The sequence below is a fragment of the Balaenoptera borealis genome (assembly GCF_965194805.1).
Source record: "Balaenoptera borealis genome assembly, chromosome: 7".
NCBI lineage: Eukaryota > Metazoa > Chordata > Mammalia > Artiodactyla > Balaenopteridae > Balaenoptera > Balaenoptera borealis.
In genome coordinates this window covers 116,529,418-116,556,807 of record NC_138864.1, presented here as the reverse complement: position 1 = coordinate 116,556,807, position 27,390 = coordinate 116,529,418, and the positions used below count along the sequence as shown (strand labels likewise).

The window sequence follows — 27,390 nt, the reverse complement described above, 5'->3', positions numbered from 1 at the left end:
TCTTAGCCATCCCTCTCCCTGCCTTGATGACTCTTAGGATCCCAAACTGTGTTTCCAATACCCAGCCTCAAAAGGCCACATCTCCCTCCTTCATGGCCTCAAGAAGCAGAGCTCCATCCCTCGTGCTCTGACTCAGACTCCATCACCTCCCACTGCAGAGGTGGCACCACATGGAGCCTGTGCTCCAAGGGAGCATTTGTCAAAAATACATCTTTTCTGGCTCTTTTCAGCCCCAAACGCAAAACGTGCCCAAGGGCTTGGATGTGCATCTAATGTGGCCGCTGTTGCTGTTACATTTCCTTTGCTCAGTCCAACCCCTGCAGTGCCTGTCATTCTTCATTGGCCACTTTGGTACCAACTTCCCGCAGGAACTTTTAGAGCAGGAATTCTTCATTTCAGAGTCCATGGATGGACTTTAGGGGATCATGAAACCCACAAAATCATGTAAAACTGTATGGATGAGTCCGGGGGGATAAAAGGAAGAGGGGGTGGGTTGTCTGTAGGTTTCATCAGATATCTCAAAGTGACCCATTGACCTGAAAGTCCAGGGACATTTTCACAAGCCAGTCCCTCCTGACCCAGTTTGGTTAATCAGTGTTTTGAGCCATAATATCACCCCTGCCCCCCACATTCTTATTCAAGTGAAATTAAGTCACCTGGACAATCAAGAGGGCATTCTGGGGGCTTCCCTGGCGGTCCAGTAACTAAGACTCTGCGCTTCCACTGCAGGGGGCACGGGTTCGATCCCTGCTCGGGGAACTAAGATTCCCCAAGCTGCACGGCGCAGCCCAAAAAAAAAAGTGCATTCTGAAGGGTAAGGGCAGTTAGGCTCAGGTGGGCAAGAGAAGACCTATCACCTGCAGCCCAGCAGCGGGGTTGCAGGTGGAACAGGGGAGAAGATGTCTTGCTTTGTGTTGTTGATGGAGGGCAGGAGTCAGGCCTCATTCCCCTTCCTGCTCTCCTGGTTCTGCCTCGCACCACCCAGGGTGCAGTGCAGGTTGCATATTGATCGTTGGATGCTAGCTGAATGAGCTCCCACTAGTACATGGATCCCAGTCTCCTTCGCCCCTGGTGGAATCGCTTTCTGTCTCCCTTTGGCTGTCTTTCAGTCACTGTCTTAACTCGCCTCTTCTTGTTCTGGCATGACTCACACATATCTGTAATGTCAAAAACCTGCAATAGTGGAATAATTACAAGTGGCTATTAACATCTATACAGCCTCACCGTTATTTTAGCAAATTGAACAGGAACAGTCAAATGAATCAGCTGAGGTTAAAAGAGCTTTGATACAACTCTAAGTTTGACTATGTATCTCTTAATAAGCATTTAACCTCTATCTTCTACCCCTGCGCTTTTACCCATCACTTCCCCCTTTATACTATTTTAATATTTAAAAAAGATTTTTTGAGATTGAGGGGAAGAGAATATGTGTGCATATTTTATATAAAAATAGAGAGGTGGAGAGAAAGGTAGAACTATTTCTGCCACTTCATATGAGTTTAACTTGCAAGCAGCAGTTTGTTCCCTCTTAGTTTATTGCCTGAAATTGAGGTGAGTTGCCCCACATACATAGTGCCCAGGCATTTACTCAAGTAGGGTTTGGCAGGTGTGATCAAATCTGGAGAAAAATCAGCATGTTTTACCTGTCACTTTCACAACAACAACAACAAAATCTTATTAAAATTTTAGTCATAAAGGTGAAGTACACAATTCTTCAAAGGAATGGTTAAAAAGAAAACAAATGACTAATTACAGGGACTTCGCTGGTGGCGCAGTAGATGAGACTCCGTGCTCCCAAGGCAGGGGGCCCGGGGTTGGTTCCCTGGTCAGGGAACTAGATCCCACATGCATGCCACAACTAAGAGTTTGCATGACACAACTAAGGAGCCCGCCTGCCGCAACTAAGACCCGGCGCAACCAAATAAATCAATAAATATTTCTTTAAAAGTGGCTCATTACAGTTTATTAGAAGTCTCATGAATCCTCAGTTCTATCACTTGCTACTTAATCTTAACCTAAGCTTGTCCTTTCCAAATGCTTTGAATCCTTTACTTGAAGTCAAAGGTTCTTTTTCAGGCACGTTCATGACTTCCAGGTTTTGGAACCTTAAAGCATTTGCTATCCAAAACCCTTGCTTTTGTGTTTTTATCTAGCAAGAAGGACTTAAGGGTCTACTCACAACTCATCAGTTAATGGGTTGGTTGGTGTTCCTTCGGCTGCCTCTGCTGTGACGTGTAACATGAGTCCCTTCTGGAAGTATGCATGCTTCCCTTGATTTCTCCCGCCTCAGCCCTAAGAGGAATGGAGGTCCCAGTGAAGAGGGGAGAGAGAAAGAGACAGTCCTTCCCTGTATTCTCCTAGCAACCCTGTACCTTCATTGACGTGGCAGCTGAAACGGAGCAGTTAATTACACAGTGGTGTGATGTCCCCAGGATTCATGAAACATTGTGCTGTCCTTTATAATGAGAAGTGAGCTCGCCCTTAGCACTGTAGCAGATTTATGTGGAATCCTTTGTTTCTTAGGCAACCATCATAGGCAGAATTAGGTCCCAGATGACTCTCTGTCTGAAACAGACTGTCTTCCAAATGAGCTTATAGTTTAAAATGTTTGTTTTCAACTTTTAAAAAGTTTCTAAAAAGGCCAATACTTCCAGTACAGAACACATTTATTTGTTTTTGGTTTTTTTTCAGAACACTTTTAAAACAACAAAACTTATCTCCTGTTAAAGTTCAATTATGTGTGAAAGCCTGTTTAAGTTTTTCTCCCTGGGGAAATTTTTTTTTAATAAAAAGGAACAAAGATTTATTAACTGAAGTATATATATGGCTTCCACTTACTCCATGACCTGATTTAAAATGAGAAAAACCTTCTCTGTCATATTATTTATACTACTTACATAGCACTCATGAATTGTCTTATAGTTATGAATGCACCTTCGTCCTTCCTATTAGCTTGTAAACTCCCTGAGAATGTGTGCCATGTCCCATATATCCTTTTATCCCTCACAGCTCCTAGCAAAATCCCTTGCACATAGGAGATGCTCAGTATTCATTCAACAAATTAATAATCAACAAATATTTATTGAGTATCTACTGTGTGCCAGGCCCTGCTCCATCCCATACAGGTACTGTGACAGCAGTAAACAAAAGTGACAAAAATTCCTGCCTGCATGGAGCTTACAGTCTAGTGTTCATTTTATTTAAACACATGGAAGGATGTTAACTATATTGTAAATGTCTTCTTTCTAGTTAATTTTTGGATATTTTGGGGGGAGATTTTGAATAGGTTTAAAAATTTCCTTCTCTCCAAAAACAATTTGACCTAGCAACTCATTTGTTTATTTACCTGTATTTTTAAAATCGTGATAAAATATACATAAAACTTACCGTTTTGACCATTTTAAAATGTATAGTTCAGCGGCATTCACATTCATATTGCTCTGCAACCGTCACCATCATCCATCTCCAGAACTTTTTCATCTCCCCAAACTGAAACGCTGCACCTATTAAACACCTCCTCCCCATTCCCCCCTCCCCCCAGCCCCTGGCAACCACCATGCTACTTTCTGTCTCTACGAATTCGACTACTCTAGGTACCTTGTATAAGTGGTGTCATACAATATTTGTCCTTTTGTGACTTATTTCACTTAGCATGAAATCCTCAAGGTTCATTCACGTTGGAGCATGTGTCAGAATCTCCTTCCTTTTTAAGGCTGAATAATATTCCATCCATCGTGTGTACATACTATATTGTGTTTATCCATTCATCCATCAGTTGACATTTGGGTTGTTTTCACTTCTTGGTCGTCGTGAATAATACTGTTGATACGGTGTCTTCTTCCATGGGAAATGGGGTTAGTGTTACATCCCACTAGTTAGAACATGCGAGAAAAGAAAAGAAGGCCAATTCACGGGTGTGAGCTCTCAAGGAGACGGCTGGTTCGTGAGAGCAAATATAAAGAGCTGCCACATGGCAGGGATTTGGGGGTGAAGGCAGAGGCCTCATTCGGGTCAGGTTCACGGTTAGGGAAGAGGAGTTCACACAGAGAGCTGGCAAGGCCAGGGCTGGGCTGCCCGTCAGGAGCCAGAGGGCGCAGATGTCCGAGGCTACGGCAGGGCAGTGTCAGTAAGAGTCTGCAGAGCTGGGGGGACAGAACCCAGGCCAGCCACAAGGAGACCTTGAGAATAAGCCCCCTCCTCTCTAGTGGGCCAGTGCTTGTAGAGAGGAGCTGGTGAACTACTTTAAGGAGGGGGTCCTAGGAGTAGAGGGCAGAGGTGGGTATTGGCAACTGTCCCTGACGGGTACCCATCACCCAGTTTACCATAGCACATCTCCTCCTTTTCTTCCCAATGTATGAAAGAATTTTAAACTTTTCAAGGCAGCAACTTACAGACAGCTCCCCTTTAAAGTCACTAGTTGGTTTGTGTCGATTATGCATGGGTAGACTTCCCTTTCTCCCAACCAGGTGGAACCCAGGAAGTTTCTACTCTTTTTTTTTTTTAATTTATTTTTGGCTGCGTTGGGTCTTCGTTGCTGTGCGCAGGCTTTCTCTAGTTGCGTTGAGCAGGGGCTACTCTTGGTTGCGGTGCGCGGGCTTCTCATTGCGGTGGCTTCTCTTGTTGCGGAGCATGGGCTCTAGGTGCATGGGCTTCAGTAGTTGTGGCTCGTGGGCTCTAGAGCACAGGCTCAGTAGTTGTGGCGCACGGGCTTAGTTGCTCCGCGACATGTGGGATCTTCCCGGACCAGGGATCGAACCCGTGTCCCCTGTGTTGGCAGGCGGATTCTTAACCAATGTGCCACCAGGGAAGTCCAGGAAGCTTCTTCCCTTGAAAGTTGCAGGTGGTGCCGTAAAGCCTGAGGGGAAGTGACCCAGGGCCTCAATCACCAGACGGTTCTGCTATAGTCAGTCTGGAGGATGTGCTGCTTACTAAGGTGTCTGCTGAGCAGCTCGGCTTCTGAGCACCAGAGAGGTCATGAAAGGCCTCAGCAAGTGTGCAGCCAGTGTGTCCTCTGCAGGAAGGACAGTGTGCCCAGTGCACGGCACTCCTCCGCGCCATCCTGAGCTCGGACTCAAGAGCCACCGCGATCCCTGCTCCCTTCCTGCTGCTCAGACACTCTTTGGCATGGTTCCCATGAAAGGGGCCCTGCCTGGGAACATTTTTTTTTTTCTGTCTCTTTCTTTCCTTGTTTTGCTTTGGGGGCAAAAGCTCCTTCCTGAACCACAGTGACATTGCACTATCGGAGGGGAAACAGCCATCACACCATTTAGCCAGTGAAATCGTCTCCCTCTGTCTCAGCTGGCTGCGTTAGCATACTCAGACGACACCCGCCCATACATCAGTGAGGCTGGCAGCGTCCTTTAGTGTTCTTGACAGTCATGCTTCTATCTGGCCCAGAGGAATGATTGAAAGACGCCGGCGGGCCAGTGGGAAGTGTCTCGCCCCACCCCCTTTCCCTGGCCCGCCGCCCTCCTGAAAGACAATATGGGCAGCGAAGGAATCCCAGCTGCCACGGGGAAGAGGGTGCTCACACCGGCTCTTCTTCTCCCCGTGTCTGGCAGCTGGTGTTGCGAATCAATGCCATTTATGAGGCCCGGAGAGGAAAGAAACGGGTGAAGAGGCTGTCCCAGTCCACGGAGAGCAACTCAGGAAAAGGTAGGGCCCCGCCACCATCCCTTCTCCCCCAAGAATCTGAAAACAGAATCTTCCTAGAAGTGGCTTCCTGTTGTTTGGGGTTGACTCAGCAAGGAGGAGAACAAGCTGGGGGCTTTGGAAATGTCCCCCACCATCCTGTCTCCCTGTGTATCCATCAGGTCAGCCTAGGGCTGCGTGCTCTGACCTCGCCGTGGGAGCAGCCTTCTTTGCTTCATATACATTAAAGGGGCCAGTATCTTTTGCTGTACTTATATAGGTACCATCTGAACTAAAGCCAAATTAATTTGGAAACACATATAGTTGGACAAAGACATAGTTTGTTCATTACATTTAAATAGACAAAAAGAAAACAGCCCCTCTGAACTAGAAGTCTTGGATTTGTGCTACCACATATAATAAGTTTCCTGCATTGGAAAAACCCACACTTGCAACTTTCTTCCTTTTGTTGTTGTGTTTTCTTGTCTAGTGACAGATGAGAACAGTGAGTCTGACAGTGACACCGAGGAGAAGCTGAAAGGTGAGAAGAGCAGTTGCCGTGCAGGGCGCGTGCAGGTGGCTGGGAAGCTGTGAAGGTGGCCCTTCCTGTTCAGTGTGAGCGACGGGACACAGTGGCCTTGCATGAGCTTGTTGGGCAAGGCGTGAAAGGCTGAGCCTGGCCAGAGTGGGCCTGTTCGGTCCCTGAGCCTACAGCTCCGTTCTAGAGATCCAGGGAGGCTACCACTGCAGTGACACCCCGTTCCTGCGCCTTTCCGTTATGTCATAGGTGTTTTTCACACCTGTGTAAGGTACAGTGTGCTGGCCTGGGACTCCAGAGACCTGGGGCTCTTGCCCTACTCGTGTTAAAATGGCTCTGTGATCTGGAGGAAATCACTTGAGATCCAGGGCCTCTAGTTCCTCATCTGTCAAATGAAGTCGCTGAAATTATTGGTCCCTGTGGATCTAAATTTGGTGATCTCGGTCTAGGCTTTAATGAGTTTTCCACCACTTTTCAGACCCTAGGGGGAAGCCAAAGAAAGCCATAGTCCAGGGCTGCTCAGTGAGGTGATGGGGACCCGTCTTCTCAGTGGCCCTGCCTCATTTGCCTCCAGCGCCCGCCTGCTCCCACCTCTGGAATGAAGCCAGTCACTTCCATTGCACAGAATGGTGGCAGGAGAGAAGGCAGATGGGGTTCCTGAGTTAGTCAGGTCGCTGCCAGTTGAGCCACACGGAATGTTTTCAAAGCTCCCAGCTCCGAAAGCTCTAGGGTCTGGATTTTGTCACATCCCCCAAACTGAAAGATGAAGGAAGTGAGTGAAGGGAGGAGTCCCCACCCCATCTGACAGAGGAACCCAAGGGTCACTCAAGCCGCTGCCCCAAGTCCAGACAGCAGATCCCACATTCCAGGCTCCTGCACCCCGATTAGCCTGGTGGCCCGGTGGGTGCTGCTCCAACTAGAACTCTGGCAAGAATCCCAAATAAAGAGCTTTGTACTAATTTGTTAAATGCGGGCACACTCTTTTAGGATTAGAAGAAGTTCTTTGAGCTAGGAATTACACAACGTGTTGCAGCTCTTTGCAATTCCATATTGGGAGTGAGTCATTTTCAGGCGTTCTCTCCCTCCCTCCCTCCCTCTCTCTCCTTCTCTCTCTCTCTCTCTCTCTCTGTCTCCTCCCTCTCCAGCCCACAGCCAGCGCCTGGTCAATGTGAAGTCACGCCTGAAGCAGGCTCCAAGATACCCATCACTGGATCGGGAGCTCATCGAGTACCAGGAGAGGCAGCTCTTCGAGTACTTTGTGGTCGTGTCTTTGCACAAGAAGCAGGCCGGGGCTGCCTATGTGCCCGAACTCACCCAGCAGTTCCCTCTGAAGGTACAGGGTGGGCCAGGCCTCTGTGGCCTGCCAGGGACTGCAGCATTCTTGACAAAATCTTACTGGGACTCACGGTTTCAGGGAGGTACAGGAGCCCAAGGAACATTCAGTGTCTAGAATTTCAAAAATGGGTCCTAATTAAGGTATATCAAATGAAAAAAACTGCTGCTGGAGAATTTGGGAGGTCCGAGGAGGTGTGAGAGTCAAGACTCAAAGCAGGGACAGAAATGCTTACCCCCTTCCTGTGGTCACTGTGCTGACGGTACTATCCTCTTCATCCTCCCCGTCTCCTTATCCAGCCACGTCTCTTCCCAACCTGTCCTAGAAGCTTCTTTCCATCAACCGCACAACTCTCCCTAAGGAGTGTCATGTTTGTGTCCATGCTACACACCCCTACGTGCCCTGTGTGCCTCTGTATGTGCGTGTGCACGAGAATCCTGTTCTGTTCTCACATGGGTCATGGCTATGTGGATGTGGCTTTACCATATATTAAATCATGGCTCCTAAAATGAAACGGCGCTCAATAAAGCCGAAAATGACATGGCCTAGAATATATAAATTATTCTTAGCCTTTGACATCAGTAATAAAGAGCTTCCACCACATTCTAATTCAGTTCAGCCAGAATTTACTGAGACCCTTTTACATTCCAGCTGTTTTCTGCTTGGCCCCTGGGCATTACAAAGATGAGCAAAATGCGTTTCCTGTCCTCAGGGAGCTTACACTCTGATAGGAGGGCATGAGATAAGCCCACGAGGACTCACGAGGTACAATGTGACAGTCTCTGTACAATTCATACAGTGCAGGTGCTCAGAGACAGGACCAGGGGAGGGCGCTCATGTCCTAGTCCCATCAGGGCCTCCCTTTGCTGCCACCACCCAAGCATAATCCCAGCATCTACCAAGACCTAGGTTCCAGCCGTCCCTCTCCTCCTTTCTCGGGCCAGCCTTCCTTCTGTCCTGCACACTGGGTTCCAGCACAGCAGTCAAGTGCTCTGCTTGGAGTTTAGGATGGAAATGTGTATAACTGAAATAAACCACAGGCACCAGCCCTCCACACCGGCACTTATTCCACTTCCTCTATCTGAGCTCCAAGTCTGATCCTCTGAAAACCCCAGTGCTATGGGTGTGCCCATATTTAGTTGAGAACCACACGTGCACCAACGCATGAAGGACTGTCCTATTATTTTATTTACTTCCTTTGGGGCGCAGCACAATGTTATACATATAGCAATACTTAACCAGTGTTCCAGGAATAAAAGCGTTAATTTGTGAATGAATTAATGAATCAACCTAACTATTGAATGCTTGAGTTTCCAACATGGAATCTCCAGACTCCTAGACATCACATTAAAACTTTTTTTGAGTGGAAAGTTGCATAGTCACTGTTGAAAGGGGGACTAATCCAGAAATGTATAAAGAAAAAAGTCATCTCTAATCCCACAGAGATCATCACTGTTAGCATTTCATTGTGTTTTCTTTCAGTCTTTTCTCATAGTATAATTTTCTTACAAAACTGAGATCACACATTGTGTAATTTCCGTTCCATGTTTTATAAACCTGTCATTGTTTATAAACATATTTAATACAAATTCTAAAACATCATTTTTGAAATTACATAATGCTGCATTATGTGGGTATACCCTAATCTATTTTTTTTTAAATAAATTTATTTATTTATTTATTTTTGGTTGCATTGGGTCTTCGTTGCTGCGCGCGGACTTTCTCTAGTTGCGGCGAGCGGGGGCTACTCTTTGTTGCGGTGCGCGGGCTTCTCATTGCAGTGGCTTCTCTTGTTGCGGAGCACGGGCTCTAGGCGCGCGGGCTCAGTAGTTGTGGCTCACGGGCTCTAGAGCTCAGTCTCAGTAGTTGTGGCGCACGGGCTTAGTTGCTCCGTGGCATGTGGGATCTTCCCAGACCAGGGCTCGAACCCGTGTTCCCTGCATTGGCAGGCGGATTCTTAACCACTGTGCCACCAGGGAAGCCCCTACCCTAATCTATTTAACCACTCTCTTTCTGTTGGAAATGTATCTTGCTGCCAGTATTTCTTTAGATATATATTTTTAATGTTACGCTGATCATTCTTTATATGCATTTTTGCATGCCAGGCTACTTTATATCTCCTTTCCTTCACTTGCTCCCTCTGTCAGAAGGCCCCTTTTCTCCTTCTGCCTCCTCATTTTTAACACTTTTTCATGAGTTTTATCCTCCACCCCTATAGCCACTTTAATCAAGGTTTACACTCCATATTTGCGCACTAGAGATCATGCCTGCCGTATTCCATTAAAATGCTTGATATCTTGCAGTTATCTTTATGACAACTCATGGAGGTCAGGCTGTTTTCCAGCCATCTGTGATTGGTTGTATTTGTAAGAGAGATCTCTATGTGCCACTTCCTATAAATGTGCTCCTGTGCATGTAAGAGCGTGTATGTGCACATACGGGTTGATAACTCATACATTGATGACAGTGTGTGTAAGCACATGTGTATATACACATATTTATGGGTATCGTGCATGTGGTCTGAGGGTGGGTGCATCCAAATGGTGACTGGGCCACATTGAAAAGCACTAGAACTCATTTCCCTACAAGGCCTACGCTTCAGTTCTCTAATGCTGTTTCCACTGTGGAGAAATGTCATTGTTCCTTCCTTTTGTATTATTTATAGTTTGGGGTCCTTCACTCTGTGATGATTAATGACCCCTTCCAACAACTACACCCAGCTGGTATTTGCTTCTCTGCAAGACTGTCCAAGGGTAATCAAAAATTATTGCTTTGGCAACAGTCTGAGCTAGTGAATTATCAACTCAAAGACTGTTCCAGGACCATTTGGAATCCTCTGAGTCATGGATGGAAGAGAGAACAATTATACAGAAAAGGAAGAGTGACTATTTATTCTGAAGAAGAAAAACTAAAGGACAATTAATGACTGGCTTTCAGTCTACATATGGTGACTGTGTTTCACTCATTGATAGTTGTCTCAACCATTAACAGTGGTAGCAGCTTTAGTTAAATTTGATCTAGCCTAAGGGGAATCATACTAGAAGTGAGTTTTCAAATTGAAAGCCATCAGCCCGGTGCTCTATTCCTTTGGATGCTCCCTTCAGAGACCTCTTTTCTCTGACGTTTCATGGCCTTGGGAAGGCTTGTAGATCCTCTGTGAAGGAGTCAAAGGTTCTGTTGGCCTGCAGATGTCAGAAACTCTCTGCCAGCCTGGTTTAAGGTGGAGGCCAATGGCAAACTATGAGAAACAAAATAAGAAATTATGGAAAATATTATAGTAAGAATTTAGGTTAGACATTACAATTTCGTAACTTTAGAAATTCATACTCCACTCACTTCAAATATCTGATATTTCAAATGACTGAAGATAATTTTAGCATAATTTATTTTTCTTTAACTGTTTATAAAGGAAATTTAACAAGTGTAAACCTATCATCAACAACACAACAAAAGCCAACAATTCTTCCCAACACGTTAGAAGTACCAATTTATAAGCTAACTGTGCTAATTATAAACTATTCCTTTTTGTATCCCAAACTTATACCTAGAGTGCCTTTGTTTTTCAACTGAGACAAAAAAACACACATAACATAAAATTCACCGTCCCAACATCTCCAGGTGTACAGTACAGTATGGTTAATTACATGTGCATTGCTGTCCAACAGATTCCCCAGAATGGGGTGCTTTTTTTTTAGCACAGATTACCTGTTCAGACACAGAACAAGCAGACTCATGGCTTTAAATATCATCTCTAGATCAGACTTTATTGATTCATTCCATTTTGAAATGAGATGATATTCATCCAGTCTGTGATATGTCAGATAAATCAGAGAGAGAAAGAAAGACAGACAGACTAGAGATTAAGATCATTTTGATTCTTTACTAGATTCCATACTAGCTGTGTGATCATGGACAAATCACTTAACTTCCCGGGACTTATTTTCTTATCTCTAAAATAAGAAGATCAGGCCGGATGATGTCTAGTTTTCCTTTAGTTCTGACATTCAAAGACTTCCTGAAATGAGTTAAATTTCACCATATAATATAATTTAGCTGGACGTAGTCACTAAAAAGTGTTGTAAAACATCTTTGCCTAGATCAAGGAGGGGCGCATTTGCCTGGGCCCAGAGGTCAGAAGACTGGATTTGAGGCTCTGCCTTGCAGATTCATGAGTCTCCGATTTGGAAGGGATTGCTATGACAGCATTTCCTTATTGATTAAAATACTTGCATTCCAGAATGTTCTGCATAGAGAACATTTCTCTAAAGCACACTTTTTTTTCTCCTCACTTCCCCCATAAGATTATAGTTGGAACTGCCCTGGGGACAAAAAGCCCCAAGCAGACTGAGCTGCAAACCCTCCTCAAGGTGGAGATTAAGGTGGCAGTCATGACTTCAGGAAGGTGGGAGATGTGCTCTTGCCAAGCATCTGCCTCACTCTCCAGTGCTGCGGTTTATTCTCCCATCTTCTCTCGCCCTTCTCCCTGCAGTTGGAAAGGTCTTTCAAGTTCATGAGAGAAGCTGAGGACCAGCTGAAGGCTATCCCCCAGTTCTGTTTCCCTGACGCCAAGGACTGGACTCCTGTCCAGCAGTTTACCAGGTATGAGCTGGCATCCCATTCCCCTCCTGCAGAGACTAAAGCAAGAACTAGAGGGGGTCATAGATGGTAGACCCCATAAGTCGGTCCTACTGTTAAGTGATCCTGGTGGGCCCGAGTGTAGCAATTTCCTCCACAGGTGTTTTTAAAACTTGCCTGAAGACAAGAATCACCTTGCTAAGTATGCAGATTCCCAGACCTCCCGCTCCACCTGGGAATGTGTTTCACAAGCTGACGTGATGGGCAATAAGGTAATTCATAGCCTAGGAAAACATTGCCCGTCACTAATACTTGTCCAGTGCTCTGGAAACATTTCTTCAGTAGCCCATCCAGCTGTTACTCGGATTGTGATAAGTTTACATTTCTGCTTTAACCCATGTTGTTGGAGACCAATATTTTTTTATCAGATGTTTCAGTAGCTGACCAAACTCAGGAGGCTCCAAATCCTAAGTGTTTGAGGGATACTAAGTTCCTTGAAGTTGGCCCAGCAGTCTTTAGGGACGGTCCAGGCCTCAGGCTGGCCTGCACAGACGGTGCCTAGCAGAGCCGCACAAGGGGCAGTTCCGAGAGGGGCACAGAAGTGTCCTACCCTTCCACTGCTCCGTCGCTGAGGCACATCCCTAGATCAGCAGATGCCACCTCACTCCCGGGCTCAGATAATGACTGCCGTGTGCATGCAATGGGATGGCCCAGGTGATAGGATTATATGAGGGCTCAGGGTGAAAAGAAAATTCCTCGCTTCCTCTCAGGACGCAGCGACACTTTAGATCTCCCTGTCCCTGACACAGACTCCAAAGCTGTAGGTGACCGGAGCCCCAGCCCAGAGATGGACAAGCCAGACAGCCTCCTCCAGAATGTCCCCTGGTTGCTCAACGCGATGTGACTTTGGTTTGGTTTTGCTTTGTAACGCACTTTCGTTTTCCCAACCACAGTGAAACATTCTCGTTTGTCTTAACTGGAGAAGATGGGAGCAGGAGGTTCGGTTACTGCCGAAGACTGCTGGTCAGTACGTCCTGCTCTCAGGCAGCAAGAGCTCTGTTCGGAGCCGGCGCTGGCTTCCTGCGGTCTCATTCACCACGTGCCACACGAGAAGGGGCAGGAGGTGTAGCAAGTTCACCGGGGCAGTTAAAAACAGGGAGGAATATTTGGGGGTCCACGTGAGTCTTACTGGTAGATGGGAACACTGTCTGTCTCCTTTGGAAAGAAAATACTTTCTCCATTGTTTTCCCTGCCAAATAAATGACCTTTCTCTCCTCACGCCAAATGTCCTTTCTAATAAAGTGTGCTAAACAGACTTTGAGAGCTTACAGAGAACATTCATAATAGTTGTTAGGGCAGAAGAAGGATGGCTTTATTGTTTATGACGCAAATAATTTAAGTGTCTCCTTCAGAACATTAACCTTTAAAAGTCAGAAACTTATTTCAATGAAATGATTATGCCAAAACGTTTAAGAACGGGTCTTTTTGAGGCCGATTTTGGGGACAATCTTCTGTAGTGGCAAATCATTTTCCACCGAGAGTATATTTTAGTCTTTTTATAAATAGGCTAATATAGTCAAGAATAATGCATGGCACATAGTGGCTGTTTAGTAATTAGTGAATAAAAAGTATGGATAAGGGGCTTCCCTGGTGGCGCAGTGGTTGAGAATCTGCCTGCCAATGCAGGGGACACGGGTTCGAGCCCTGGTCTGGGAAGATCCCACATGCCGCGGAGCAACTAAGCCCGTGAGCCACAACTACTGAGCCTGCGCGTCTGGAGCCTGTGCTCCGCAACAAGAGAGGCCACGAAAGTGAGAGGCCCGTGCACCGTGATGAAGAGTGGCCCCCACTTGCCACAACTAGAGAAAGCCCTCACAGAAACGAAAACCCAACACAGCCAAAAATAAATAAATAAATTTAAAAAAAAAGTATGGGTAATAGTTGAAAAAGTTAAGTGGGATAATAAATTTTGTTGATATAATTACTTTAGAGTTTAAGTGTTGAGATTGTTTTCCTTTTTTGTTTTGAAAATTAAAAGTCAGTTTCCAAAAAGGATTTTCAGAAATGATTTCTCATTTGGAATTATTATAATAATGATAAAGAATAAATAATTTCCTTGGGAGGAATTACAGTGATATGGGTAAACAAGTTAAGATTCCTTATTTTATGGTTCTATAGGCCATATTGAGCACCTGCTATGTGCACAGCACTCTTGATTTGGTCCCTTTGGGAGAATTAAAAAATATGTCTACGTAACCAGAAGTGCTTTCACCTATAAGACGGGGTATTGGTAACTGCTTACCTCACTGATTTTCAAAAGCTATGGTGTATGGAAACAATAGGCACCATGTTAAAAACATTTGGGGTCTTTCCTCCCCTGAGATTGGTAACACTCATGATTTCCTTGTGTTTCACTCCAAAAAGCCTGGTGGCAAAGGAAAGCGTCTCCCTGAAGTTTATTGCATCGTGAGCCGCCTGGGATGCTTCAGCCTCTTTTCGAAGGTGAGGACTTGGGCCTCAGAAAAGGGAGGGAGGGAATGCAGGGCAGGGCCCAGGAGGACACAGGAGACACCCTAACTCCCGTGACTTTTATCCTCTTATTCCCCCACCCGTTTTCCTTCCCACTTCTTCCTCCTCCCTTCCTTGAGCCTCATCTATTCTCTAATCTTTGGGACAGGAAATGAGTTGATGAAGGTTGTGGCCCAGAAAGTGGGGGAGGGGAGAAGGTCAAAGTCATTGCAGTTGAGGATGGGAGGGACAGAGGATCTCCCCAGAATGTTCCATACGTTTTACTTTCCTTCTCTTAAGCATTATCTTTTGTCACATTATGTGTTGTATATATGTGTCGTGTGTGTATATCTGTTGTGTGTGTGCAAGATTTGTTATTGCAAGACTGCTCTATCAAAATCTTAGTATAATTTGGTCCTTCATTTTGGAAAATGAGCCAATATATCAAGACGTAGGAATTGCCGTGGTGAATTGGCTAACCCACCCCAGTATTCCAGAATGGCGTGTAGGAGATAATTACTATGCTATATGATGCCAATCTCAAAAGTTAGGTATAATTCAACGTTTTTTTCCTGTGTCAACCAGATGTGAATATATAATCCATAAATTTTTTTTTTTGGCCACACCACAGAGCATGCAGATCTTAGTTCCCCAACCAGGGATCGAACCCATGCCCCCTGCAGTAGAAGCCTGGAGTCTTAACCACTGGACCGCTAGGGAAGTCCCTCCATAAATTTCTTTTAAATCCTTCTTGAGCACGTATTTCAGTCTGAGCTTTCTTTTAGAGAATTGAAGTCCTACATCTGCTGTCCACGGATGTAAGCAGCACTCCCTAAAAGCATTCCGAAACAAAAGTCTCCCTCCTGCCCACCCTCCTCCTGAACTCAGAGGAAGCCTGAATTATACTGATGTAGTGTGACCTCTTGCCACAGTAGAACTTGTATGCAAGTCTGAGGTGATTAATGTTATCAGTGTAATCTGAGTCATGGTCTTACCTCCACTCCACGTGAAGTGGTAGTCATTGTACATTAAAGTCAGTCATTTACAAGCTGTAGCACAGATATGCACTGCTGCTGATGCCAGTCTTCAACGTGGGTTTGTTTAAACATGGAAATAAGGCTGTAGGTCAGAGCCCTTGTTGTTGTAAGAATGCTTATGAATCTAGGAGTAAACAGCTGATGTGAGGTAGCCCAGCACCCAGTGGCAGCTTTGGAGTTCACATAAGCTGCATTGCTATGTCGTGGGCAGGGGGTGCAGAGCCAGTAAACATCCTCACATACTCGTGTGATGCACAGTCCTGCATCTTCATGTCAGTTTCGTGACAGCATATTTTTTAAGACTGTAGTATGAAGACTTGCCAAAGATCACACAGCAGATATTCAGCATAGAACCATAGACAGAGCTTTGGCTAAATGATTCCAAGATCTCAAGCTATTTCTAGGTGAGGGACAAGGATAAGTAAAATGGCAAATTGTCCTTGTACAGGAAGAGGAATCATGGATAAGAACAGCTCTCAGAATCTCTGAAGAAAGGCAGAAGTGTTGCTACAATAATGCTATGTAAGAAACCACCGTGGCGTAAAGCAGCCATCGTTTACTCTCACAGAGGGGCAGGCCGCTGGGGTTCGGCTCCGCCGGTCTCCTTGGGCTCACTCATGTCCTGCTAGTAGGCTGGGGGTTGGCTGATCTAGGCTGGCTGGGCTGTGCTTAAGGCTGCAAGTCTGGGTGCGGGTCTGGCTCACACATCTGTCACCTCCCTTACACAGGAAGCTGTCCCATGCGTGCTCTCCTCGCAGCTGTGGCAGGGGCACGAGAGGACGAGCAGAAACACATAAGGCAGGCCTCCTAAGGCCTGGGCTTAGAACCGGCACACTGTCACTTCTGCCTCATTCTGCTGGCGCAGTGGTCCTCAACCTTTTTTTCATTATTGATCCCCTAAGCAGCCTTTTTAGATATTTTTTCTCAATTGCCTCCCCCTCCATGAAATTATTTTTTAATTTTTTGTCTTTTTATTGTGCTAAAATATACATAACATAAAATTTACCATTTTAGCCATTGTTAAGTGCACAATTGATTGGCATTATGTTTATTCACATTGCTGTGTAGCCGTCACCACCGTCCATCTCCAGAACTTTTCCATCTCCTCAAACTAAAACTCAGTACCCATTAAACACTGACTCTCTCTTCCCTCCTCCCCCAGCCCCTGGCAACCACCACTCTACTCTACTTTCTGTCTCTTTTATGAATTCGACTCTAGGATCTCATGTCAGTGGAATTATACATTATTTGTCCCTTTGTGTCTGGCTTATTTCACTTAGCACAGTGTTTTCAAGGTTCATCCATGTTGTAGCACGTATCAGTATTTTATTCCTTCTTATGGCTGAATAATAATATTCCACTATATGAGTATCACATTTTGTTTATCATTCATCAGTTGATGGACATTTAGGTTATTTCCATTTTTTGGCTACTATGAATAATGCTCTATGAACATTCATGTACAAGTTTTCATGTGAACATGTTCTCATTTCTCTTTGTTAAAAACGTAGGAGTGGAATTGCTGGGTCATATAGTAACTCTATGTTTAACTTTTTGAGGAGCTGCCAGACTGTTTTCAAAAGAAAAACTTCACTAGTTTACATTCCCGCCAGCAGTGTGTGAGGGTCTCAATTTCTCCACTTCCTCACCAATACCTGTTACCTGTGTTTTATTTCAGCCATCTTAATGGGTATGAAGTGGTATCTCATTGGTTTTGGTTTGTGTTGCCCTAATGGCTACCCCCCAGAGAAACTTTTTTTAATTTATTTAATTAATTTAATTAATTAATTTATTTATATGGCTGCATTGGGTCTTCGTTGCTGTGCATGGGCTTTCTCTAGTTGTGGCGAACGGGGGCTACTCTTCGTTGCAGTGCGCGGGCTTCTCATTGCGGTGGCTTCTCTAGTTACGGAGCACGGGCTCTAGGCGCACGGGCTTTAGTAGTTGTGGCACGTGGGCTCAGTAGTTGTGGCTCGTGGGCTCTAGAGCACAGGCTCAGTAGCTGTGGTGCAGGGGCTTAGTTGCTCTGCGACATGTGGGATTTTCCCGGAGCAGGGCTCAAACCCGTGTCCCCTGCATTGGCAGGCAGATTCTTAACCACTGTGCCACCAGGGAAGTCCCCTCACCCAGAGAAATTTTAATTCCATAGATATATCGCATATCTGTTTATGTACTATGGCACCTTAGAAGGCTATAAACCCTCACAATATCTAAGTTTTTCACCACCAACCCCCAAACCAATTTTTACCTCTTTGGGGGTGCTATTCTTCCCATTGAGAATGCATATATCAATCCAGTAAGTCACATGGCCATACCCGTGTGACAAATAGGACAGTTTTCAAAGTCAAGGGGGCAAGAAACTGTACTTCACCCCTTTAGTGGGAGAAATTACAGAGTCACGTGGAAAAAGAGTGGCTGCATAGAGGAGAGAATTGGGGTCCTAACACACAAGGTGAAAGAGACTTTGTTTGACCTGATGAGGACAACGGGCTTCCCCACAATTCCTCAGCCTCTGTGGCAGGCCCACTTCATCTGGAACAGAGCTACACCTTGGTGACCTGACTTCAGGATAGCTGAGCTGCTTTTCTGCCCCTTGCAGATCTTGGATGAGGTGGAAAAACGACGAGGCATCTCTCCCGCCCTGGTCCAGCCTCTCATGAGGAGCGTCATGGAAGCCCCTTTCCCAGCCCTGGGCAAAACCATTGTTGTCAAGAACTTCTTGCCAGGATCAGGAACTGAGGTAAGCCATCAGAGTCCTTTCCTGTCCTGGGGGGAGTAGCCCAGACAGTGGCCAAGTCCCAGTGGTCCCAGGGGCTGGCTTTCAGTGGGCTGTCACATTCAGTGATGTCCCCTTGCTCCTCAGCCTGGCCCAGATCACCCATCTCTAAGAGTATCATAAATTCCACCCTAAGTCCAGTCCGTCCAGCCCAGGATTCTGGCTCAGAACTATGCCAGGGCAGTGAACATCTTTAGCTTCTCTTATTAGCCTACTACCTTCATAAATCATATTTGAACCTATTTAGGTTTTTGGTCTGCATCACCTCTACCACTTGATAGTGTAAAGCAGATTCTTTCAGGGAAGATAAGCTCAGGTACTACTTTCTATTCATCCTAGACTTTGAAGCATGTCCCTTTCCTTGGCTGGGCTGGGATTTGATGCCAGAGCTTGTTTTCATCCTTCCCATTCCCTGTGTGTGACTCTGTGGATATCAGAGGGCAGATCCCACTCAGCCTTGAGTCTCCAGTTCTAAAGGCCCTCGGAAGAGCCGGTCACCTCTGGGAACAGGGGAAGGATGAGGATGTGTCTGGGATATTCTGGAACAACCCAACTTCCCAGCACAGAGAGGAGCAGTCTCCCTGTTGCTGGTGAATCCTAAACCACCCCTACAGACGCAGGTGGCTTGGCCATGGGGGTGTCTACCTTAGTGAGCCCCACTGTCTGGGCAGCACCGGGCAGGTGCCGTGCTGAGAGTAGAAGCCAGTCTCTGCTCACCAAGAAGGAGTCAGCTATTTAAAAAGAAAAACCTGCACACGAGTAATGACTTGAACTTGAACTCAGGAACATTTCAACAAGTACAGAGTGAGAAGATACACACACTAAGCATACAAGCTGAAAGAGCCATCATTGGGAAGGGGCTGGAATGGGGTTGAGTTCATTACGAATCGCCTTCTAGAGGAGGTGAGTCTTGAAAGAGGTGCTTGCATCTGCTGGTCCTTCTGCGTGAGCCTGTGATTCCCATGTGAGACGGAGACGCTTTGCTGTGGGACTGTGAGGGACAGGACCTCAACAGTCATAGAACTCCCTGTGTGGGCTCCAGATATGTTATCGACAAGGAGGGTCTGCAACCATCCTGGGCCGAGGGCCTCTTGTTCTGCAGTCCTCTCTCCCCGCCTCCGTCCAAACTGTCCTCACACGCAGCTGTGAGACTGAGTCCCTACCAAACACACCTCCTTCCCCAATCTCCTGCGAACTCTCTTTTCCCAGTCCCTTTTGTTTTCCTTTTTTCTCTTTCCCTTTTCCACTGGCAGTGGGCCACCCCTGCTGCAGATCGCAGAGCCCCAGGTCTGCACTGCGTGTGAGCGGCCTGGCCCCCCTCATGCTGCTCCTGTTCCCCGGCAGGTGATTGAACTGTGCCGCCCTCTGGACTCCCGGCTCGAACACGTGGACTTTGAGTCTCTCTTTTCCTGTCTCAGCGTCCGACACCTGCTCTGTGTTTTTGCCTCCCTGCTTCTGGAAAGGAGGGTCATCTTCATCGCAGACAAACTCAGGTACCACCCGTGGCTACTCCCGCTAAGGTGTTTGAGCGGCGGGCGTCTCACACTGTCTGGAATCTGTAGGGTGGGGACTGCCTGGGATTGCAGAGGCAGATCCTCTGAAGAAGGGGTGTGAGTCAGTGGGCAACTAAGGCTGGAGGTTTGTGAGGCACACCAGTTGTGTAAAGTGAGGTGAGCCCGCACTTCTGTGCACTACTTTTCTGGTACTTGGTCTACTCTTCACTCATTCTGCTTTGTGCTGGGCACCCTTCCATGTGCTAAGGAAAGAGGCGTAAGAGACACAGAGCTGTCCTCAAAGAGGCCTCAGTCCAGGGGGGGAATGGAGAAGTAAACAGACCACCCAGCAGCATGTCGTAAAGGCTGACTAGAGGCAGAGCATCTGGAGAGCGAGGAGGGTGCGCATTCCCAGAGGAGGCGAGTTCCCTGTGTCTTAAGGTGAAGAGCAAGTAGAAAGCACATTCCGGGCAAAAGGAGCTGTCTGTACAAAGGCAGGGAGACGGGAGGCCAAGAGCATCGCCTTCAGGAACTTGCAAAGCAGCTCAGTGTAGCTGCGCAGAGAGGAAAGCCCAGAGGAAAGCCCGGAACTGGCAGAGATGGGCAAGGCCCGGTTCATGGAGGGCTGCAGGGCCATATGGTGGAAAGCAGAGACAGAGCCTAAGGCATCCCTTCCCCTCAGTACTAACGTAAATCACACACACAGACTCACTGCCCAGTAGGATGCACCCACATCCTCGTGGTCACATTCAGTGATTTGCAAAGCCCAGGCCACAAATCAAAGAAGATCCTGAAGGAGATGCAGGTAGGGATTTGGGTTAATTCTGAACTTTGAAAAAGAAAAAAAAAAAATTCCTGGCATTTTCATCATTTCAAAATACCGAATCAGAGCCTTCCTCGCTTTGGAGCTGAGGACATAGTTGCACAAGTGGTGGCTGCAATTCCAGGAAGGGCTGAGATATGGGGCCCAGCTAGAGACGGGCCAACCGACCAGGAGAGGTAGGGAGGCCAGCTGAGAGTCCATCTGGAAGGAAGAAATGCCAAAACATGAAAATTGGAGAACTGTGGTTTGGGGAGGAAATACGACTCTCAACTCTAGAAAACAAAAGGGAGGAAGAAGAAAAGGGAAAGAAGGACGGAAAGGACAAAGTGTATGTATGTGGGGTCCATCAGGAGGCGTGGTGGAAAATGGAATCCAGCCCTCTCTCCGCCGCAGCCCATCTGGTCACCTTGATGATGCTACTCCTTGGACGGCAGCCACTTGGCTACCCCCAGGCTGCTCCCACCCTGCCTTTGAGCCAGCTATTCACTTTTAATGTCATAGCTATTGTACTCCCTGTGTACTTTTGTCAGCTCAGGAAGCAGGCCCTGCCTATAGCCTGCAGCTGGTGCTGGGCGCCAGGCAGCTCTCCAAGCTCCCTGGGCACTGGGGAATTTGGACCAGAGAGTTCTCCGGGTTAGGGCCCTGGAAGCTAAGGATGAGAAATAACCCTTCCGTGACCAGGATGGGATTTCACCGGCACTCACTAGAGTAACTGTCTGTATTCTCTGGAAGCTCTACCATCCCCGACTCCCCCACCGTCTTTAGTTGTAGAATTCTCAGGCTTTCCTTTGGGGGAGGGGAAAATGATGGATCTCAGAAAGACCTAGGCAAGGAGTAGAAGGCCCACCAGGAGTGGAGATGGGGCAAACAGCCCCTTGAGGCGCTTGCTTCTGGTTTAAAGATGTTAGGCTCGGGAAGGGTCCAGCCTGAGAAAATGTCTGAGAAGGTGGGCGTGGCTCGAGAGGAGTGGCCACCAGGGCCTGTGGCCCCCCGCCCTAACCCAGGCTTTCCTCAGGGGGAAGGAGAATAGAAAGTATCATCTGTCTTTCTCATGAAGGTACAATGAAAGAGAAGCTGGGAACAGAAAGGGAGGGGAGCCTCATCAAAGACGAGTGCATCCCTGCAGGGCAGTAGAGGGCATGTGTCAGAGGCTCAGGGCACCAGGACACCGGGAAGTACTTAGGACACAGATGTCCGGGAAGGGACTTGGCCACCTCTACCTTGTCCCTGGACAGATTTCTGGGTTGACAGGTTGAACTCTGGGCATCCCCTCACACGGAGCTGCTGTAATGAGAGACAATGGACGGTGAAGGGACCCCATCCCTGAGAATGGAGCCTGCCCTGCCCTGGGTCTTGGTCGGTCCTCCCAGCCCCCTCCCCTCCTGCTCTGGCAGGAGACAAGTCACCGCAGTGTTCTGATTAGAGGGACTTGGGAGTTTCTCTCGTCACCCCACCTGCCATGGTGCCTGGCACTCTGCCCTGAGAGATTTAGTCTCTTCAAGCAGCAAACACCCACGAGAACGTAAAGTGCCAGCTGTAGCTGCTGCACGCCGTTCTCGCCATAGGGCCCTTACTGCCCACTGGCTGTTTTCTTTTGCAGCAGCTGCCAGACGTGGGGCACTGAGGAGACGGGGTTTTTGTAGGGGAGGAGGCGGGGGCAGGGACATGGGTAACTTTGGTGCCTTCTTTGGGTCCGGAGCCAGGCCATGGTGCACTAATTAGTGTGTGCCAGTGCATGCATGTGCATATAAAATACCTGGATTACATCTTTAGACCCTTTACAACATTCAGACGTGCACGTCCATCTCTCATCACACAAGAGGGGTCTTCCTGGATAGGGAGGAGGCCTGAACACCCTCAGCTGTTGGCCCCGGGTCTCCTCATTTAGGAAACAAGGGCTTGTCTGTGACCGGCCCCTCGGAGCTCTGACTTGCTAGGGCTTCGGTGTCTCATGGGCTCCTGTGTCTCGTGGTCCCCAGAAGCAGCCCACGATTGTCCTGTTACAAATGGCTCAGAGTGTTCTCTCTCTTGCCCAATAAATTATCTTTCCACCCAACACTAGTTCCATGTGGACCTGAAGAGGTGGGAAAATAAAGAAAGGGAGGCCCTGAGAGCTCTGAGGCAGGAAGAGAAGGAAACACAGCATGAGCGAAGCTGATGAGAATAACAACAGCGCAACCGTGAGAGCAGGGAACGCCGGAAGCTGCCCTGGGCCAGGCCCCTCTAAGGGTTTGGCCTGTATTCTCTCAGGCTCTTGACAACTCAGTCAGTTGGGTTCTATGAGTAGGAAGCGAAAAAGCACACGGAGGTTAAGTCGCTTTGCTCAAGGGAGGGGTCAGTGGGAGAGCCGGCCTTCAGACAAGGTCAGCTGGCTCCAGGGAAAGGGAGGAGGCGGAGCAGGCCGCCATGGTCCGGGGGTGGGGGGAGGTAGTGTCTGTGAGGCTGTCCGTCTACAGTCTTTTTAAAAACATGCCATTAGGACCCCCTTGGTGCTTGGCGATCAGGCCAGAATTGTCTCCTGAAGACGCTTAGACACCTGTGCTTTTCTCCCCAGGGCCCACCCGCCCTTACCGCCTTCAGCCTTCCAGCCGGGACCCCAGTGAGGCATGTGGACTGGGTGACCTCCGGAGTCTCTCCCAGCTAGGACATGCTCTGACTCTGCGGCCAGGGTGCCCCAGGCCTCCTGGCACTGCGCTCCTTGGTGTCTGCCCTCCCAGCGATCTTACTCCAGGACTTACTAAGGTCCCCCCACCCCAATTCCTGACCCAGGACTCATCCCCCTCAGGCATCCTGTGATTTCCAAAGTGCCCCAGGGGGGACTTCCCTGGTGGTCCAGTGGTTAAGACTCCACACTCCCAAGGCAGGGGGCCCGGGTTCAATCCCTGGTCAGGGCACTAGATCCCGCATGCATGCCACAACTAAAGATCCCACGTGCCGCAACTAAGAGCCCACATGCCGCAACTAAAGATCCGACATGCCGCAACTAAGACCCTGCGCAGCCAAATAAATAAATAAATAAATAATTTTAAAAACCAAAAAACAAGGGGCTTCCCTGGTGGTGCAGTGGTTAAGAATCCACCTGCCAATGCAGGGGACACGGGTTCGAGCGCTGATCCGGGAAGATCCCACATGCCGCGGAGCAACTAAGCCCGTGCGCCACAACTACTGAGCCTGCGCTCTAGAGCCTGCGAGCCACAACTACTGAGCCCACGTGCCACAATTACTGAGCCTGCACGCTAGAGCCCGTGCTCCACAGCAAGAGAAGCCACCGCAATGAGAAGCCCACGCACCGCAATGAAGAGTAGCCCCCGCTCTCCACAGCTAGAGAAAGCCCGCTTGCAGCAGTGAAGACCCAACTGCAGCCAAAAATAAATAAATAAATTTTTAAAAAGTGCCCCAGGGGACAACCACGTCATCTACCCAGCTGTGAAGTGGGGGAGTAGACTGTGTAATTCCTGCGGGACCCCTGTAGCTCAAATGCTCTGGGATTCTATGAAGGCGCTACTGAGGGAAAGTCAGCCCTATAACCAGACATCTGCCCCTCCCCACCCTCACAGAGGCCCACTCCTCTCCTGGGGGATCTGGTTCAGTAGAAACCATCTAGATAGCGTTTCCCTTAGAGGGATTCTACTCGTGGGCACTTCAGGGCGGTAAGATGCTGAGGTAGCTCACTGTGAGTGCTCCGCTATGGCCCTCTTCACCTTATGTGGGTTAGAGATGAATACACACCGTGCTGTGGATCTGCTCTCACGGGATTCCCAGGCCTCTGCTCTAGCCTGTGCTCAGCAGCTGGGGGCACCCTCTGCACCTCCTCTTGCAGCTTTAACTGCCTTCTTCTGAGGGGGCCTCTCTGACCCTCAGATGTGCCCCCTCCCCTAACAGGGAGCACGCACAGGAAGTCTGGCTCACCTGGGAGGCAGGGACCTCTCTAATGATCGAAGCACAGAAACGCCGCCAAAAAGCATGGTGGGTGTGACGTCGCTGAGGGAGAAAGCCAGAACCCTCCTTCTCTCTTCCGCTCTGCCTAAGGGTACCCCTCTGGGAGGCGTCGGCCTCCGTCTAGTTCTGATTTACGGGAAAATAGCTAGAGGAGATTGAAGTGTTTTTCAGCCAGGCCATGACAAACAAGTAGCTGGCCGCAAGCTGTCTGACCTGGCAGAGTCTATTAAGAAAGCCTTCAGCCTAAGTTCAGCCGGTACTTTCATCCTCATCAGCTGACACTGCTCTCTACAGGCTGCACATGCACTGAGTTCCAGCCCTGCTTAGTGAGAAGCAGGCCTCTCCCGATTGCCGTCTGTAGCCCCAGTCTTCTTAAGACCACAGAGCAGGGCACGAGAACAGGGCATGCCGCAAACTCAGGGAGTGGCCCCGTGATATCGCGGGGCGGACGTTAGCCTGCTTCCAGCCTGTAGTCACCGCCACCAGCACCCTCCCCATCGCACGACTCATCTGCTCAGCACCGCGGGTACGTCTGCCCGCTGCAAGAGGGAAGAGCTGGGAGCCGTGGCAAACACCGTGTGAGTTACAGAAGGGTTTTAAGTTGAGCCAAAAATCTATCAAATTTAGAATAACATTTCTGCTCCGTTTCATCTCTAGGGTGGACACTGAGTGTTTCTTAAGGCTCTGTCAAGCCAAAGTTTAGCAGATGAAAAAGAAAGAATGTTGTTGTGATGGCTTGTTCTGTTGTCATAACAACCCAAATAAATATTTCCCTATACCCCTTTCTTCATTTCCCTGATGATAAACATTTTGTTTTTTAGTTTATTAATTTCAGTTCCCAAAGTTTTGGCCAAATCTACAGACTAGGCTGAATAATGAAGTCAGAGCTGCACATAAACAATTTGTACAGAAGTTGTAGACAGGTTGAAGTTTGTTTGTTTTTAATTAATTTATTTATTTATTTATTTTCTGGCTGCATTGGGTCTTCGTTGCGGTGCGCAGGCTTCTCATTGCGGTGGCTTCTCTTTGTTGCGGAGCACAGGCTCTAGGCATGCGGGCTTCAGTAGTTGCAGCACACAGGCTCAGTAGTTGTGGTTCATGGGCTCTAGAGCGCAGACTCAGTAGTTGTGGCGCACGGGCTTAGTTGCTCCGCAGCATGTGGGATCTTCCCGGACCAGGGCTCGAACCCGTGTCCCCTGCATTGGCAGGCGGATTCTTAACCACTGTGCCACCAGAGAAGTCCCAGGATGAAGTTTTTAATAGTCAAGAAATTTACTTCTTATCTTTTTGTAGTGCATTAAGACCAGAAGCCAAATGACAGACTTCTAGCTAATGATAAGTAGGATTAGGTGGTCAAATCTTGACAAATTTAGAGTTTGAACCTTGGCCTTGACATGGGATAACTAAACAAATAAGTCCATGTGTAGCTGTGTGCCGTCATCTTGTTGTGTGTTCCTTTGGGTTCATTTTTAATCAGTTTCTGTAAGCTTAAATGGGGTCCCCTATCTTGTCTGGAATCAGTTGCACCAGCAATGTTTGCCATCTCAGAAAAAGGTTGGGTTTGTGGCATGCCCTCTCCAGGCAGGTGAGCTTGCCAAGGCCTACCCAAAAGTGTGAGTAGCTGCCATCTTGGTGGTCTGGCACCCAGAATACTACTTCAGAGGTCCTCAGAGTGGCTGACAGGGAGATACCTACATTTAATTCAGCAGAGTGCTATGAAAGATGCAATTTTAATAGCACAATGCCATCAGACTGATTACATATTAACTACCTATTTTTGCCTATAAACACCAAGAAGATAGCATTTGAAGCAACATTTAGACAGTAGCATAGCCACAAATTGTCTTCTACTCCAAACCCATCACTGGCAGAATCTTGGGCTGGAAGCGTACTCCAGTTCTTCCCTCAGATTCAGATCCCTCCCAGGCTGTGCTGGCTTTGTGTGTAGTCTTTTGGGGCCTTACTGCAGCAGTTTTAAAACTCTCCAAAACTTGTATCCATTAGTTGCTCAGAGTGAGGTGTTGCCATTGCTCTTCTGTCCTGTCTGTGTTAATGAGCTATAGCATTACCCTCTGATGACAGGCCTCGGTTCTTTTCAGTGTCGCTATTTCCAGCTCCTGGCTCCTATTTCCACTTCCTGGCTTTCTCTCTCTCTTTCTTTCTTTCTTTCTTTCTTTCTGTCTTTCTTTCTTTCCTTCTTTCTTCCTTCCTTCCTTCCTTCCTTTCTTTCCTTTCTTTCTTTCCTTCCTTCCTTTCTTCATTTCTTTCTTTCTTTCATTTTTTGGCTGCGTTGGGTCTTCATTGCTGCACACGGGCTTTCTCTAGTTGCAGCGAGCAGGGGCTACTCTTCACTGCGGTGCACGAGCTTCTCATTGCAGTGGCTTCTCTTGTTGCGGAGCATGGGCTCTAGGCTTGCGGGCTTCAGAAGTGGTGGCACATGGGCTCAGTAGTTGTGGCTCACGGGGTCTAGAGCAAAGGCTCAGTAGTTGTGGTGCACGGGCTTAGTTGCTCTGCAGCATGTGGGATCCTCCCCAACCAGGGCTTGAACCTGTGTCCCCTGCATTGGCAGGTGGATTCCTAACCACTGCACCACCAGGGAAGCCCTCTCTCTCTCTTATAGTTCATAGTTTGTAGATGTTAAAGCTGGAACGTCCACTTTCCTCATGTTAAAGATGAGGAAGCTGGGCTTCCCTGGTGGCGCAGTGGTTGAGAATCTGCCTGCCAGTGCAGGAGACGC

At 47.8% G+C, this 27,390-nt stretch overlaps 1 protein-coding gene across 5 annotated transcripts in view; it reads left to right on the top strand.

Annotated features, from left to right (window-relative positions):
- DENND2A (DENN domain containing 2A) overlaps positions 1–27,390 on the top strand; it is a 101,400-nt gene that overhangs the window by 57,972 nt on the left and 16,038 nt on the right. For 4 of the 5 annotated variants that reach the window (XM_082400270.1, XM_082400274.1, XM_082400273.1 and 1 more), the window contains 8 exons: positions 5,562–5,655; positions 6,122–6,172; positions 7,315–7,502; positions 11,992–12,101; positions 13,031–13,100; positions 14,502–14,579; positions 18,222–18,362; positions 19,743–19,891. In XM_082400270.1, the coding sequence (XP_082256396.1) occupies positions 5,562–5,655; positions 6,122–6,172; positions 7,315–7,502; positions 11,992–12,101; positions 13,031–13,100; positions 14,502–14,579; positions 18,222–18,362; positions 19,743–19,891 (881 nt within the window). The remainder of the gene's footprint in view (positions 1–5,561; positions 5,656–6,121; positions 6,173–7,314; positions 7,503–11,991; positions 12,102–13,030; positions 13,101–14,501; positions 14,580–18,221; positions 18,363–19,742; positions 19,892–27,390) is intronic. The other variant, XM_082400272.1, reaches the window with a different exon arrangement.